Source organism: Topomyia yanbarensis, chromosome 3 (genome assembly GCF_030247195.1).
Source record: "Topomyia yanbarensis strain Yona2022 chromosome 3, ASM3024719v1, whole genome shotgun sequence".
NCBI lineage: Eukaryota > Metazoa > Arthropoda > Insecta > Diptera > Culicidae > Topomyia > Topomyia yanbarensis.
The window spans coordinates 46,974,618-46,991,788 of record NC_080672.1 but is presented as its reverse complement, the minus strand read 5'-3'; the positions used below and the strand labels follow the sequence as shown (position 1 = coordinate 46,991,788).

The 17,171-nt window shown below is 44.6% G+C and overlaps 1 protein-coding gene across 2 annotated transcripts in view; it reads right to left on the bottom strand.

Moving 5' to 3' along the window:
* Positions 1 to 15,280, bottom strand: part of LOC131688594 (structural maintenance of chromosomes protein 5) — a 42,556-nt gene extending 27,276 nt beyond the window's left edge. Inside the window, exons 1-9 of one of the 2 annotated variants that reach the window (XR_009305258.1) lie at positions 15,172 to 15,280; positions 14,972 to 15,070; positions 14,666 to 14,807; positions 14,048 to 14,604; positions 13,183 to 13,992; positions 11,948 to 13,112; positions 4,884 to 5,159; positions 4,493 to 4,803; positions 4,170 to 4,435 (exon numbers count right to left, since the gene is read on the bottom strand). Coding sequence is in view for 1 of the 2 variants with exons in the window: in XM_058972949.1 (XP_058828932.1) it covers positions 4,690 to 4,803; positions 4,884 to 5,159; positions 11,948 to 13,112; positions 13,183 to 13,992; positions 14,048 to 14,604; positions 14,666 to 14,807; positions 14,972 to 15,021 (3,114 nt within the window). In the remaining variant the exon portion in view is untranslated. The other variant, XM_058972949.1, reaches the window with a different exon arrangement.
* Between the last annotated feature and the right edge of the window lie 1,891 nt (positions 15,281 to 17,171).

Below are 17,171 nucleotides of genomic sequence, written 5' to 3'. Positions count from 1 at the left end.
CCTGATCCCCACGGTAGCGATCATTTGCCTATCGTGATTTCAATTGCTAACGGTTCAAGACCATCGAAAACAATCAATGCCTCGTATGACCTCACACGGAACATTGATTGGAAGAGTTACGCGACCGCGATATCCGTTAAAATCGAATCCACTCAAGAACTTCCTCCGGAGGAAGAGTACAGGTTTTTGGCTGGCTTGATTCTCGACAGTGCGAATCAAGCTCAGACTAAACCAGTACCCAGCGCGAATACCCATGGACGGTCTCCCACACTGTGGTGGGATAAAGAGTGCTCAGAGCTGTACGCGGAGAAGTCCACTGCATATAAGGCCTTCCGGGAAGACGGGTTACCCGCTAGCTATCAACAGTACGCGTCGCTAGATAGGCGAATGAAGAGTTTAATGAAAGCCAAAAAACGCAGTTATTGGCGCCGGTTCGTCGACGGGTTAACGAGAGAAACAGCGATGAGCACTCTTTGGGGTACGGCTCGACGTATGCGTAACCGTAATAGTACCAACGAGAACGTGGAATATTCAAACCGTTGGATATTCGCTTTCGCCAAGAAGATCTGTCCGGACTCTGTCCCGGTACAGAAAACGTGCCGCGCCGCGTCTCCTCCCGATACCGCGAACGAAACACCGTTTTCGATGGTGGAGTTTTCACTTGCTCTCTTATCATGCAACAATAACGCCCCAGGGTTAGACAGAATCAAATTCAACTTGCTGAGGAATCTGCCTGACACTGCAAAAAGGCGCTTGCTGAACTTATTTAACAAGTTTCTTGAGGGTAACATTGTCCCTCATGACTGGAGGCAAGTGAAGGTCATCGCCATTCAAAAACCAGGAAAACCAGCCTCCGACCACAACTCGTATCGGCCGATTGCAATGCTGTCCTGTATTCGGAAGTTGTTCGAGAAAATGATCTTGTTTCGCCTCGACAATTGGGTTGAAGCAAATGGCTTACTGTCAGATACACAATTTGGCTTCCGCAAAGGCAAAGGGACGAACGATTGCCTTGCGATGCTTTCTACAGAAATCCAAATGGCCTATGCTAACAAAGAGCAGATGGCATCAGTCTTCTTGGATATTAAGGGGGCTTTTGACTCAGTTTCTATCAACATTCTGTCAGAGAAGCTGCACCAGCATGGTCTTTCACCAATTTTAAATAACTTTTTGCTAAACCTGTTGTCTGAAAAGCACATGCACTTTTCGCATGGCGATTTAACAACATCGCGATTTAGCTACATGGGTCTTCCCCAGGGCTCATGTCTAAGTCCCCTGCTCTACAATTTTTACGTGAATGACATTGACGATTGTCTTGCCAATTCATGCACGCTAAGGCAACTTGCAGACGACGGGGTGGTCTCTGTTACAGGACCCAAAGCTGCCGACTTGCAAGGACCATTACAAAATACCTTGGACAATTTGTCTGCTTGGGCTCTTCAGCTGGGTATTGAGTTCTCCACGGAGAAAACTGAGTTGGTTGTTTTTTCTAGGAAGCGTGAGCCGGCGCAACTCCAGCTTCTATTAATGGGTGCAACGATCAACCAGGTTTTCACATTTAAATATCTCGGGGTCTGGTTCGACTCTAAAGGTACCTGGGGATGTCACATTAGGTATCTGAAACAGAAATGCCAACAAAGGATCAATTTTCTCCGAACAATAACTGGAACATGGTGGGGTGCTCACCCAGGAGACCTGATCAGGTTATACCAAACAACGATATTGTCGGTGATGGAGTACGGGTGTTTCTGTTTCCGCTCCGCTGCGAACATACACTTCATCAAACTGGAGAGAATCCAGTATCGTTGCTTGCGCATTGCCTTGGGTTGCATGCACTCGACCCATACGATGAGTCTCGAAGTGCTGGCGGGCGTTCTTCCGCTAAAAAATCGATTTTGGGAACTCTCATATCGATTGCTCATCCGATGCGACATTCTGAACCCGTTGGTGATTGAAAACTTCGAGAGGCTCGTCGAGCTTAATTCTCAAACCCGATTTATGTCCTTGTACTTCGACTACATGGCACAGAGCATTAATCCTTCTACGTATACTCCCAACCGTGTTCGTTTCCTAGATACTTCTGATTCTACTGTATTCTTCGACACATCCATGAAGGAAGAGATTCGTGGAATCCCGGACCATATACGCCCTCAAGTGATCCCCAATATATTTTATAATAAATTCCGAGAAGTCGACTGTGACAAAATGTTCTACACTGACGGATCAAATCTCGATGGGTCCACTGGCTTCGGTATCTTCAACAATACTATCACCGCTTCATTCAAGCTCAATGATCCTGCTTCAGTTTACGTCGCAGAGTTAGCTGCAATTCAGTACACCCTTGGGATCATCGACACTCTGCCCACAGATCACTACTTCATCATTTCGGACAGCCTCAGCTCTATCGAGGCTCTTCGTGCGGTGAAACCTAAAAAGCAATTCCCGTATTTTCTGGGGAAGATACAGGAGTCCTTGTGTACGTTATCTGAAAAATCTTATCAGATTACCTTTGTTTGGGTCCCCTCTCATTGTTCTATCCCGGGCAATGAAAAGGCCGACTCATTAGCAAAGGTGGGCGCATTAAATGGTGACATATACGAAAGACCAATCTGCTTCAACGAATTTTTTAGTATTTGTCGTCAGAGGACACTCAACAGTTGGCAAACCTCGTGGAGCAATGGTGAACTTGGACGATAGCTACATTCGATTATCCCAAAGGTATCAACGAAGCCTTGGTTCAGGGGGATGGATGTGGGTCGGGATTTTATTCGTGTAATGTCCCGACTTATGTCCAACCACTACACCTTAGATGCACATTTGCGGCGTATTGGGCTTGCGGAGAGTAGTCTGTGCGCTTGTGACGAGGGCTATCATGACATCGAGCACGTTGTCTGGGTATGCGCCGGGTATTTGGACGCCAGGTCTCAGTTAAAGGATTCCCTTCGGGCCCGAGGTAGACCACCCAATGTCCCAGTTCGAGATATGCTGGCAAATCGTGATTTCCCCTATATGTCCCTTATTTATACTTTCATAAAAACGATAAATATCCCAATTTAGCCCCTCTCTTTTTATTTCTCGTTTTTAGAAGTTTCCTCTTGCCGTGTGGAACCGATATGCTTCAGACTGCCACTATATAACCGCCGTCGCCCTTATCACTACGGAATCTGAAGCGAGAGCGACTCGAGGTCCGAAGGATTCCCCGCGGGTCCGAAGAATACCATCCACCAATCCGACCTACTAGACTGAGGCGCAAATTTGTTTCGCTGATCTCCCGTTTGCCCGAAAGTTGCAAGTTTTGCTCTTCTCTACCGGTCACCATCTACGCCTTCTCTCCCCTGTCCTTGATACAACTACTTCTACACCGATTTTGGAAATGACCAAGCATAAGTATCCGATAAAAAATCAAATTTGTATTCCGTATTCCTAGTTTTAAGATAGTTGTAATTTCTACTCTTTGTTAAAACTATTGTCCCCCATCTTGTAAATAGAATTGTATCCCTAGTTTTAAAACATCTGTGAAATTTTTCATAAATATTTGTTCCCCCTTTTGTGTACCAAACTATATTGTTAGTTTTAAGATAACTGTAAATATTTCCTAAAAAACTATTACTATTGAATTCCTTGTTTTAAAATTTTTCATAAAAAAAATCCTTTGCCCCCTCTCTTATATATAGAATTTTTTTTTTCTAGTCTTAAGATAGCTGTAAATTTTTTCTCTTTTATAAAAAAAATATTTCAACATTGTAACCTCCTAGTTTTAAGATATTCAAAATGTAAAAACAAAAGAATTCGGCACCGCCAAGCTAACGCATTTGTGCCTATCAAATAAACGAAATGAAAAAAAAAAATCCTACTTTGTTAAAAGAAGCTATTAAACTTTTAACGAAGTGATGTTTGGATCAGTTTTGCATGGGGTCTGGCAGTGCATGGTTGTGTATCAGGACTTTTCTTGTTCCCTATCAGATTCGTCTGTTACTGCTCGGATTCGCTTCATCTTCAGTTCAGAAACTTCAGAATATTGACATTTCTGAGACCTTTTCGCGCAGTGACCTTTTTTCCCGCAATTTGATCACATAGTTTTTTCACTGGACATTCACTGCTCTCCTGTTGTACTAGAAGGCTAAAGTAACGTTCTATTCTAAAAATGTGGTAGAAATAACAATACTCACCAGTTTGATTAAAAATCTCCCGAACGCGAACCAGGTTCTACAACCCTGAGGTGCCGATTTACTCCTTGTGCCACGCGGCCCCGCACCGAGTTAAGGAACAAAAAAGCACTCATTCGCATACACCTGCGGGCTGCCACGCATCAGCGAAGAAATTAATTTCTGCTCTTGTTTAGCGGTGGATTGATCTGTAACGGTCGCTATTAATCTAGTTTCTTTCCTCTCGTATGCATTCGCCCCGTACGTAGACGTGTATGTGACGTGTTTTGCTTTATTTTTAGAAAGTTCAATTAAATTATTATCAACTTACGCTATTTTAATTGTACCTTTTGGTCATGTAGAGATATTAAAATAATTTACAGCCGATTATACTAGCAACGCACCCAAACCCCGGTGGAAGTAGTTACAATGTAGCTTGTGATTGGATCCGGATATAATGGCGGGATGCGCAGAGAAAAACTGTTGTAATTTAAGTCATGTCTATATTACAGAAAGATGCTCATCGATGAGAGAGTGTGTCTTTTTATCCGTCAGCCCTCAACTGGTCCTTAACGAACACGTGAGAATCTTGGATGAACTTGCCATTGTGGACAATGAATACACTCATTAGATCGTTGTACTTTAGATTGGGTAGAAGCTGTGGGAGGCACGACGAAAACAAAACGCAAAACATTAGATTGATCTTGCTCGGCTGCAAACCATTCGAATTAGTCTTACTTTTGGCGTCACGAAGAAATACTGGGACTGGCCTGGCCGGCAGGTTTCATCTACCAACATTTCGAACACCTTGCGCTCGTTTCGCGGATCCATGCCCTGGTTGATCTCATCCACGCAACGGAACGGAACGTGCGTGATGTGCTGTAGCGACAGAGTGTAGATGGCGATGGCGACCGCCCGTTCCCCACCGGATTGCACGTGCCGATCCAGTGCCTGTAGCTTCTCCGTGTTGCGATACTTGACACGAATTTGGATGCCGTACTCGTCGTAGTCACGCTAGGCGGTCAGAAGAGAGAAACAAAGTGTTACTTATTATAAACCATCTATGATCAAACTTTTTGCTATTTATGTAGGGCGACGAGCATATGTTGACCCTATTACGGAGGGTACCCCCAAATTAATTAATTATATATCTATTCGTATAAATCCCTTTGATTCCCTCCTGAGAGACGGTATAATAACAAAAGTGGCCTAAAAATGGTGAACTAGTCGTGTTTGAGCAGTAGGATAGGATGGGGAAGGACGCTAAGCTCAATGTTTATTTTCTCCTTAATAATCTAAATAAGTCATCCAGCAATCTAAATTGATTCTTTTTTGGGGTCTTTACTATCATCTATTAGTGTCTTTGATGTTAAACATCATAATATGGGTTAAGCAATCAAGAATGTGTAGTTTTAGTACATCCCTACACCCCGGGGCAAGATGGGCAGGCTCAAATACAGTCATATTTTAGTAATAATCGGTCCTATAAAAATATTTAGGGACAGGCTGTTCATGGATATTGTGGACACATTATTTTGAGAATGGATTCCATCCAACAACAGAAATTGAAGGATTTCCGGTGTTGGCCTAGTGTGTTGCACAAAATTGCAAAACTCAGTCGAGTTTGCGAGTAGCTAAAGTATCTGACTTGTTTCTATAAAGTCTAAGGCTCCTCGTCGTATGTCCTTCTCGAAATCTACAATATTACGGACTATCTCTTGCTCATATGTTTCTGTGAAAACAGTTTGATAGCGGTCTAACTTTTCATCTCCAAGTCTAAAAAATTGTCATTGCACGGAATTCTCTTATTAGAAAACCTGTTTAATATCACAGCTTCGATCGCGGCACGTATGTTACTACATTCGGGAGCTTGCGGAATCAAAACAAGCACTTTTTACAATGACATCGCGATCATGTGTATCGCGAAGGGCTTGAGTGTTTGTACGTTAACGTGTTCGATCGCGTGAGTTTCAATGTCGCTTGTGCTAACGTGTATGTAACTTCGCGTGTATAAATTATGTTTCATGACCGTGTGTCCTTTCGCATATTCAGGTGTTCTTGGATGATTGCGAGTGGACTGTGAATCTGATACTTAATTTTCGGCTTACGGTTAAGATGCTAGAAGAAAATGAGTTCTATCATATCACTAGAGTTCGTGTGCATAACTTTGATTTCATAATCGTGCGGCCATTCGCATATTCGCGTGCATTCTTGAACGATCGCGCGCTGACCGTCAATTTGGTGATTAATTTTTAGTGTATGGTACAGATGCATGAGTCTAGGACGGCTGGTAAATGACTGGGCAATTGGAAATATAGACCCGGTGGTTCGCCACAGTGGTCCTTAGCCTCTTGTTCAGGAACTCCTATCCCTACCTCCCCGCGGTGCCAGCTGGGGTACGAGTAAAGCATAGGAAAGATCTGGTAACCAACTCGTTGGGATTGTGGTCGTATGCTGACAGGGAAGGGGGGCACTGTGGTGGCCGGCCTAGAATAGCACTACGGATCTCCCGTTCCGGTGGTATGAGCCCACCAAACGGGATAACCCTACAATCCAAGGTGTGATGCGACTCGTGCTAACGGATGAGTGGTCGAGGGGGTGAAAAAGATGCCTGACCGTTAACGGAGCCTGTGGGGTACCTGGGCACCCCCCACAGTAAGCGTCCCTTACCACATTAATGCGGAGCTTTGGCGTGGCGGACCTCTTTTCTCGCGCTACCCGTGGGATCTAGAATGAGTCGTGAAAATAAAATTAGAGATAATGAGAGCAAAGTAGGAGATGAGGAGGAAGTGACGAAGGTGGTGAACCCTTTGCCAAAGGGGGTTTGGAGAGGTCTCCTTCCAGAGAGGGTGACAGCGGAGCGACGGGGACTGCAATCAACAGCACCGGGGGATCTTGAGGTATGCGGTATGCTAGGAGATAATCCCATCAACACGCTTGGCGGACCACTACCCGCGATGCGGGCGGTAGTCGAGCAGCTCGATAATATTATCGAGTTTACGAGCGGAAAGCAGAACATCAATAAGGAACTGAAACAGTACCTGCTGGTGCTCCGCCAGGCTGTTCGATTCGCAAGATAAGAACAGGAAGCTTATATGAAGAGGGTGGCGGGAAGAATGAAGGCCGATAAAGGCATCCAAACGATGGCCCAAGAGGCGATAGATTTCGCCTTAACGGCCACAAAGAACTTGTTGGAGGGCAAGACCGCGAAGCGGCCCAGGCAGTCACCAGGTGAAGGCGCGCGGGGCAACGCCAAACGACGTGCAACCAGTAAGGCCAAACGTCGTTTGGAAGGTGCGGAACTGGGTGCAAAGGATCCCGTAAGTTGGCGATCGAAGAAGGCGTCTTCTCAGCTTAAGAAGGCGAAAGGCACCAACCAGTCAAAAAGTGTTAGGCCACAAGGTACCAGCCAGCCGGCGCCATCGGCAGAAGATGGCGAATGGCAGCTGGTCAGTAGATCTAAGTGGAAGTTGAGCGCACCTCGACCCGCGAGGAAGGTCAAGGAAAGGGGAGAGGCCTTGTTGGTGAAAACCGACAAGGACAGTTATGCCGAAGTCCTCAAATCGATGCAGGCGGCCGAAAGCCTCTCGAAACTAGGACAGGATGTGCGCAGCGTTAGACGCACCAAGACCCGCTAAATGATCTTGGTGCTGAAACGCGGTGCACAATCCAGCGGGGTGACGTACAGGAAGTTAGCCCAAGAGGTCTTAGGAGACGGCGCTCGGTCTGAGGTTGTTGGGTGCGGAAGTGACCCTCCAGTGCAAGCAACTGGATGAGGTTACAAACGCAGAAAACGTCGTCGCGGCCGTCAAGGAACAGTGTAGCGTAGAGATCGGGTAGAGCTCTGTACGCCTAAGGGAGCGACTGCTTGGCACGCAGGTAGCTTATTTCAAGCGACCGGTTGCGGATGCCAAAAAGGCGATCGGAAAAGGGAAGCTGAAGATCGGCTGGTCAGTATGCCCAGTAAGCATACCCCAGCCGCCTTCAGTGGAAAGGTGTTATCGGTGTCTGGAGCCAGGCCACAAGTCATACGACTGCAAGGGCGCAGACAGGGAGGAGGGACACAAGGCGCAAAAATGCGATAGGGAACCGAAATGCCTTATCTGCGCCAGCAGGAAGCAAGGTCGTAACCATGTTATGGGCGGACCTGTGTGTCTCTTCGGGAAGGCCGGTAAGAAGCCGTGAACGTAACACAGCTGAATCTTAACCACTGCGTATCTGCTCAGCAGCTGCTGTGGCAGTCGGTCTCGGAGTCGAGAACAGATGTCGACCTCCTATCCGACCCGTACAACGTCCCTGCTGATAACGGCAACTGGATGGCGGACGGGTCTAGAATGGCGGCAATCTGTACAACGGGACGGTTCCCGGTCCAAGAGGTAGTACACTCCTCTGCGGAAGGTGTCGCGATTGCCAGGATCAATGGTGTGTTCTATTGTAGCTGCTACGCTCCACCAATGTGGCACATAGAACAGTTCAACCAGATGATCGACCTGGTGGGCCGGAAACCGGTAGTCATAGCGGGAGACTTTAACGCTTGGGCAGTAGAGTGGGGCAGCCGCTGTACAAATAGAAGGGGCCAAGCGCTACTGGAGGCGCTTGCGAAACTCGACGCTGTGTTAGCCAATAATGGCTCCGCTAGCACATTCCGTAGAAACGGGGTGGAGGCATGGATTGACGTAACGTTGGCCAGCCCGGGTTTGGTTCCAGGCATGGAATGGAGGGTAGACGAGGGCTACACCCATAGCGATCACTTAGCAATTCGCTTTAGGATCAACTATGTTGTACAGCATCCGAGGGCGGGAGATCCCAGGTACGCGGGTGGAAGTCAAATCACTTCGACATCGAAGCTTTCACCGCGGCCCTGGGACTGGAGGCCAACACCGATAGTCTAAGCGGGGATGCGCTGGTAGCTGTCCTATCACGAGCGTGCAACGCCACTATGCCAAAGAAAACCCTGCCAAGAAACGGCAGATTCCCGGTATACTGGTGGAGTGCCGAGATTGCATCCCTACGATCAGCCTGCCTCAGAGCTAGACGTAGGATGCAATGAGCCCGCACCGAGGATGCAAGAGAGAACCGCCGTGAAGTGTTTCGAGCTGCGAAATTGGCCCTTAACAATGCCATTAAAAGCAGCAAGAGAGCGTGTTTCGACAACCTGTGTGAGAGTGCCAACGCGAATCCGTGGGGTGACGCCTACAGGATCGTGATGGCCAAAACAGAAGGGGGCTCTTCACCCCCAGAACGGTCTCCGGACCGGTTGGCGACGATTATCGAAGTACTCTTCCCGTGTCGAGCCACAAGCCCCTGACCCCTGCACCGCAAGACATTGTGGGCGTGGCCGAAATGGTGGCTCCGGTGACGAATGAAGAAATACTCGCAGTGGCAAACTCCCCAGCAATGAAGTCGGATGGAGTTCCAAACAGCGCTCTCAAGGCAGCGATCATAGCGAACCATGTTCAGGCTAGCTATGCAGAGATGTCTTCACGAGTGCCGCTTCCCCGATAGATGGAAAAGGCAGAAATTGGTGCTGTTGCCGAAGCCCGGGAAGCCGCCAGGCGACCCATCGGCGTACAGACCAATCTGTCTGTACGACACGACTGGCAAATTGTTGGAGAGGATTATCCTCAAAAGGCCAAGCCCGTACTCAGAAGGCACGGACGGCCTGTCAAGCAACCAGTTTGGTTTTCGAAAGATAAGTCCACGGTTGACGCTATCAATTCAGTGATAAAGACTGCCGAGATAGCGATCCAACGAAAAAGGCGAAGAACTCGATACTGTACGTTAGTGACACTTGACGTGAAGAACGCATTCGACAGCGCAAGCTGGGATGCTATCGCGGTCTCGTTACACCGGCTTAGCCTACCGGATCCTGGAAAGTTACTTCCAGAACCGCGTACTGCTATACGAGACCGATGCCGGTTAGAAAAGGGTTCCTATTACCGCCGGAGTCCCGCAGGGCTCGATCCTAGGACCGGTATTATGGAACCTCATGTATTGCGAGGTTCTGAGACTAAATTCCCTCCTGGGGTCAAGATCGCGCCGACGACGTAACCTTGGAGGTCTACGGGAATCTCTAAGGTAGAACTAACCGTAGAACACGCGATCAACACGGTGGCGGAATGGATGAGCGCGAGCGGCCTGGAGCTCGCTCAGCATAAGACGGAGGTGGTTATCGTCAACAACCGCACGGCGGCACAACATGCAGTTATTCATGTGGGCGAAGTCGCAATCACTTCACAATGGAGCCTGAAGTCTCTCGGAGTCATCATAGACGACAAGCTGACCTTCGGCAGCCATGCCGACTATGCATGCAGGAGGGCTTCGACGGCTGTTATGGCATTACCGAGGACGATGTCCAACAGCTCTAAGGTGTGCGCCAGTAGACGTAGATTACTGGCAGCCGTTGCCGTATCTATCCTTAGGTACGGCGAATCGTCCTGGGCGAGAGCACCGGGAGTAACCAGAACTTCGGAAACTGGAGAGCACCTACCGCTTGATGTGTCTCAGAGTGATATCTGCCTACCGCACGGTATCAAACGATGCATCCTGCGTGATAGCGAGCGTGCTGCCAATCGGGCTGGTCATCCGGAAAGACGAGGAGTGTTTTGAGCTGCGTGGCACTTGAGGAGTCCGCGAGCGTACCAGGGTGGGTTCGGTCGCCAGATGGCAGCGTGAGTGAATCCACTTGAAGCATTAGTATCGATCGTATTGACTTTGCGTTTAGATCAGAAAATAAAGTAGTCTGTATTGTAACCTGTTAATCCGCACTATTTCACTTCCTGTGTCCTAGAGTTGTAAGCATTCAAATTCCACCAGATATTGCATGTATCTAAGACATATCGGTATTTCGCTCCGGTAGTTAGGGGTAACGTCAGGGTCATATTCAGATCAATGATAATTTGAAACATGACACTGATGATGCCTGTAAACTTCGGAGTGCAATACCTGGGCATGTCTTAGATACAAGTAATACATTTTGGAATCTAAATGGTTAAAAAAAATTCTTTTTACAGGTGAGGTGGATAAAATTTGAGAATTTTATCCACCTCACCTATTCAACGCTCAATATATCAAACCGAACGTGAATTAATTTGAAAATAAATGACACATTGGAAGAGGCACATACAACGTAACTGAGAAGAAACTCGCCTTGAACACACACACTGCTGTACATAGAATGTTTATTCTTATCCGAAATAAATGGCTAATGGGTAGGATAATTTTAGTAATGGTAGCAGAAGAAACTCGATAATTGATCGATTATATAGCACACAGATTAACACCGTGATTTCAAGCAAAATTCCAAAATAGATGCCAATAAGCCATACGCAATAGTTTTTAGAATGAGCAATGTACGACTCTGAAACTCGAATTAAATTTATGTTATCAAATAAGTTAATAGCAATAAATGCCAGAAAATAAGTTCTGACTATGTAAAACAATCAGAAGCTTGTCTTAAAAGTGAATACTCTTCCCTTCGAGCTATTAGCTGCACTGCTTCTCGCACGGATATTCCGTGTGCGTGATCTTACGTATATAAGTAACAAGAAACAAAAAAAATCTTGTCTGCAAAGGACAAGTGATAAGTAAACAAGTTGGGAATAGGACATGGGTAAACAAGAGCAAAGAAATAGAAAAAATGAACGCTAGGTAGGAGCTCGTTATAATATATACATACATTCCAAATTTTTAAAAAATGAAAAAAATCGTTCATCAACAGTTATTTCATTCAAGCTAACGAACTAAAGAAACTCCCCAAAGCACCCTAAAATAATGAATAAAATAAACCGGTAAAAACTCACCTCTCCATTCCTGGTAATCTCCACCTCGCCAGCAAATCCCATCGTGCTCATAAACCGCGTAAAATTCCCATTGATTACCTCCACCACCCGACTGATCTCCGGATACCATTGATCGTGCAGCTGCTGCAATTCCGCTTCCAGCGCATCGCTACTCTTCGTAGAATCTCGAATAGCATCTCTCAACGACTCAATCTGACGGCAGCGTGTTTCGTACTCTTCCAAAATGTTTCCATTGCTACGAGCCATACAATCTATTCGAGCCTGCAGCTCCTCCATGTGATTATTCAGTTCCTCCAGCTGGTCCGGTAGTTTCTCAAATTCCCGTTTGTATGGGAACTGATCGTTAGTCGGGGTGGTATTATTGGTGAGTCCTTTCGCAAAGATTTGTTTTCGCTTCAGTCGCTCCTTCACGTCGTCAAACTTTCGACCAACCATATCGTGGCTTTTCTTGGCCGCGTCCAGTGCGTCTTCCGCAGAGCGGACTTCACTCTCGAGTTCTGCATTTTGGTTCATGAAAATGGACAGTTTCACCTTGTACGCTTCGTGTTTCACCGCAGCCATTACATACTGATCCAAAAGAGTTACTTTTCGCTGCTGGGCTTTCATCAAATCTTCTATTATTTTCTTGCAAGAATCTTTGAATTTAGCCTTCTCTTTGCTGACATCTACAAGTCGCGCCTGCAGATCAGCGCACTTTTGCTCTGCCCGTTTAGTTTTTATCTTGATCTGCTGGTAGCGGGAAAATTTTTCTTCGATTTTCCGACGTTCCACGGTTAGCTCAGTGCACTGATCCTGAACGGTTTTAATCTGATCCTCGATCTGGTTTCGATGGTTGCGAATTTTGTCACACTCTTTGACCAACCGCTGAAGCGTTCGCTTCCGTTCATCCAGTACTTCCGGATCGACATTTTTATTGAGCAGGTTCAACGTATGCAGTTCATCGCAGCGGGAACTTTTCTCACCAGTGTAGCGGGATTTGCTAATCATGAATCGGTTCGATGGCGTGAAAAAGAGTCGAATTTCATCCGGAATTTTAGAAGTGAGCCGGGAGGTTTCATTCGTGCCAACCGGTACATTGTGCAGGTTGTACAGTTTGCACAGAAAGTTTAGAATCGGATAGGGTCCATCGATCATGTCGATCAGATATGAGCTGAAACCGTATCGTCTGAAACAAAATTAAAGTTTATGGTTAAACCTTTGCCATTCAGAACATTTTCGGTGACAGAAATAATTACTCTAGTTGATGGATAGGAATTCGAGGGCGATACAGCAGCTCTTCAGCAGGTTCCGAGAACACAACATTTACGCCATCCAGACGCATTTCTTGCCGTACCTTTCGCAGGAACAATGCCATATCATCTCTATCTTCGCAGGTGAACGCAATCAGATCTCGCTTACCTATCGTGTTTTCAAGATACTTAGCATTGTCGCTGTTCAAAACGTTCAATTCCAGAATGATCGGTTCGTAGATTTTTCCACGGAACAGGTGCTGATTGTCCCGAAGCCAGAGCGTCGCCTGGTACGTTGAATCAAACTGGGACTGCAGTAGCTTTAACTTGACTTGGCCAACGTTTTCCAATGATTCGATCCGTCTCTGAACGCTAACCATCTCAGGTTTAAGATCGTTTTCGATCTTCTGATTCAGCTCATTTCTTCGCCCAATCAGTAGATCACATTCATGCTTGAGCTTATTAATTTTGTCTACTAATACTCGTTTCTGATTCTCTTGGTCACTTTCCGAGCCCATATCTTGGTAGGCCTGCTTACAATCCTGCACGGCCAGTGAGAGCGCCTTTTTAGCCTGCTCCAATTCATTCTCTCGATTGGCTGCATGGGAAATGGCGTCCTGCAAGTCCCGTTTCTGTTTACTGATCAAATCTTCCATCTGTTCGGTTTTTGTCTCCATTTGTCGCAGCTGCTCGGAATGTTTGGAAATCTCGTTATGTTCTTGCGTTATTTTACCGTTCAGTTCGGCTTTCGTCTTGTTCAACTTTGTTGCTTTCGTCTTCAGCGGATCCAAACATTTTTGCTTAGCGTCTAGGTTTCTATAAAATAAATTGTATCATGATATTGAAATATTTTCTAAATAGATGCATTTACTTTTTCGCTAGTTGAACGTCTGCTTTTATCGCTGTGTAATCCGTAAAGATTTGCTCGTATTCCAACCAAGCCTTACGAGCGTTGCAAATCTCCACTTCCGTTTCAAACTTTTTCCTAGCGTTCATGGTATCAATTTGAGCACGAAGTTCCTCGTTCTTTGCCTCAGCCTCCTTCAGTTTCGTCAAATTGTCCGAACTCGATTTGGAAACATTCTTCTGTTCCTTCCGTTTGTTCATCAGTTGTTCCATCACGTCAGACATTTGCGCCGAGCAGACCGATGACTGTGTATTTAGCAGCAGCTCCCGCGGGTTCATTTTTGTGAAATCCTGAACACGATCCTGTGGTAAAAACTGACACAAATTGTCAATCTGAATGTTCAGATCCCGGATCCGCTTTAGAAAGTCCTTATGTGAGACTTTGGTTCCATCGATATCGAAGCGGTCCTTTCCGTCCCGGTCGAACGTTCGATTGAACATGATAACGGCCCGTTTGGCGTTCTTATACAGGGCTACCTCGATTTTGGCAACTAATTTGCCGTTTTTAATGTAATCATCTATCTGTTGGAGGAAAATGGGCATTATTAAAGTTAATTCAATGATGAACGGTACCATAACGTACACTTCCAGACCGCGACAATAGCTTACAATGTCCTCCCATCCCAAGAACGATCGCGGCAACGATTGTGGATTTTCCCGTCCCATTGGGACCGATTATGATGTTGAGGTGTTCGTCGGGGTAAAAGATTGCGACATCATACGTTCTACAATAATCATAAACTATAATTGTAATTTTTTTGGGTACGGTATTGTTTTATTGAAACGGTATTCAAATTGTAATTGTAAGATTGTCTATAGACTGCCTGCCTTTGAGTTACACTTTACATCAGGCCGAGGAAGAGTAGTAGCACATAATATAACTACTTACACAAAGTCCTTTACGGCAACAGATTTAATTTTTCCGATTATCGAGGTCATTTCCAGCGGTGTGAGTCGCAGGTTCGGATCAAGCGGAACAAAACGAATTCTGTTGAAAAAATGAACCGGCACGAGCCGAAAAAATATACATATTATGCTGTCACACAATAACAATCACCGAAATAAAGTGTAAAACACTTGATAACTCACTAGCAACATCTAAAACTATTAACAAGGAGACAATAATAAGCTAAACAAATGAAATTAATGAAAATGTTTGGCGCGAATACAAAACACTATCGGCCTGCTGGGGGCAGCCGTCAAAATATTCAAAAACCTGTTGTTTCACGTTTGAGTGTCATTCTGCTCGTATTCACGATAAGAACGATAATGTGGTTGGTGTCTCAAATGGCGGGCTAGCGATTTTCAAAGCTTCCGCTGGTTAACGCTAGGTGGCAATTGAGCAGTAATAGCAGCTTCAGCGCAACCTAGTTTCTAACTGAAAAAGTTATCCTAATGCGTTCATAGACAATCAGACGATATTGATCATTTATTTTCATCATACACTGAAACGAAGACCATGGTATAAACTACTATATTAGAGGTTTAAATTAAAAAGACTGTACCAGTGAATTTTGGTAGACAATATATCATACTTGACTTGAGTATGATTCCTGTCATTTGTACCATGTCCATTTTGACATAGAGACATGGTATTTCTTACCATTTCATGGCGATATAATGGTATTATCAACTATGCTTCCATTTTCATACATCGATTATATTTACCATAAACATGGCAGTTTTGAAAACTGTTAGTTGGTTAAAACTACTATTGGTGTTTACTATGTTATAGTACTACTATACTATGTACGGTATATGACCAAGATTTCTTTTATTAAATTTGGAACACTTTTGTTTATTACATATTTTATTGATTTGCGCATTAAAAATTTTGCGTGAAGAATTGCACATATATATTCATTGTAGCACTTTAGGTAGCACTCGTTAAAGCCAGGTTCCACGTCTTTATTTCCTTAGCTAGATGCCATCAAAAAATAAAATTTTGAGCGCCTTACTAGACGATTGTTTCAAGTGCGGAACTGTAATATTATGACCTAAAACGAAAATCCGTATTACAGAGTTTATAACAAACAAATTATAAGATCTTACCTATAAGAATCGCTTTCGTCGTTTGTTTCTAGGACTCAACATTGAGGTTATGAAGTTTGGCTGTTTTGTGGTATCTAATGAATGTAAAATGGAATCATATTAAATCTCGGAGATCATTTTTGTTAATATTATACTCACCGATGATAAATAGCGTGTTAGAAACGCAATCATTGAATATATATTGGTATCAATTCATTTGCCTTCGTTTCTAAAAAAACTACTTTATGCAACAAACAAACCCTCTTGGACAAACAAATCCTTTTTTTTCAATAACATGGCGGACACCACTTTCAGTACTCGAAAAACTACCATGTTCATAGTAATTTTAAAAGTAAGCCGTGTTCAGTTGAAAAACGCTAGTAATTCCTTTCATTATTATCATGCTCATGGTAAAACAGATATAAGTCCGAAGATCCATAGCAAGTTGAAACCAGATTCACAGTAAAACTGGAAATTTTAGTAGTTATATCAACCATAGAATAAAGGTTAAATTAAATACACAAAATAGTAAAAACCACAATGAGTGTTTTTCCGACCTATATGGTAGTCTCAAGCTTTTTCTGGTAGTTTAAACATTATCCATGGTAAATTTAACTTTTTATTGCAAATGGTTTTTTCAACCATGACTATGTAGTTAGAAGTACCATGTCGTTCTTTTCAGTGTAGTGTGAGTTGAAGTGATATGTTTAAAATATTGTACACCTAATAATTTTGGCTTTAGGTAAAATTTCTTGTTAAAAAGTAATATAATTTTTGCACCATGTGGTAAAGAAACAGAGGCAATATTGCAATACAATATTATATTAAATTTTGGAATGTGCCGGCAAGCGTAAATTCAATGGATGTATCCAGCCAAAAGAGATTATAACTACTAGAGGGAGCAAAGCGCTACTGTCTCCATGTATTCACGGACTGAAACATGGTTTTAAGTTCCGTTATTGCTAACCAGCCCGTGTATCAGGCTAACAATTCTTTGTATTTCTCTTCAATGGTCGTTATTATCGCTCGTATACGTGTATTTTACAAATCATCCGATA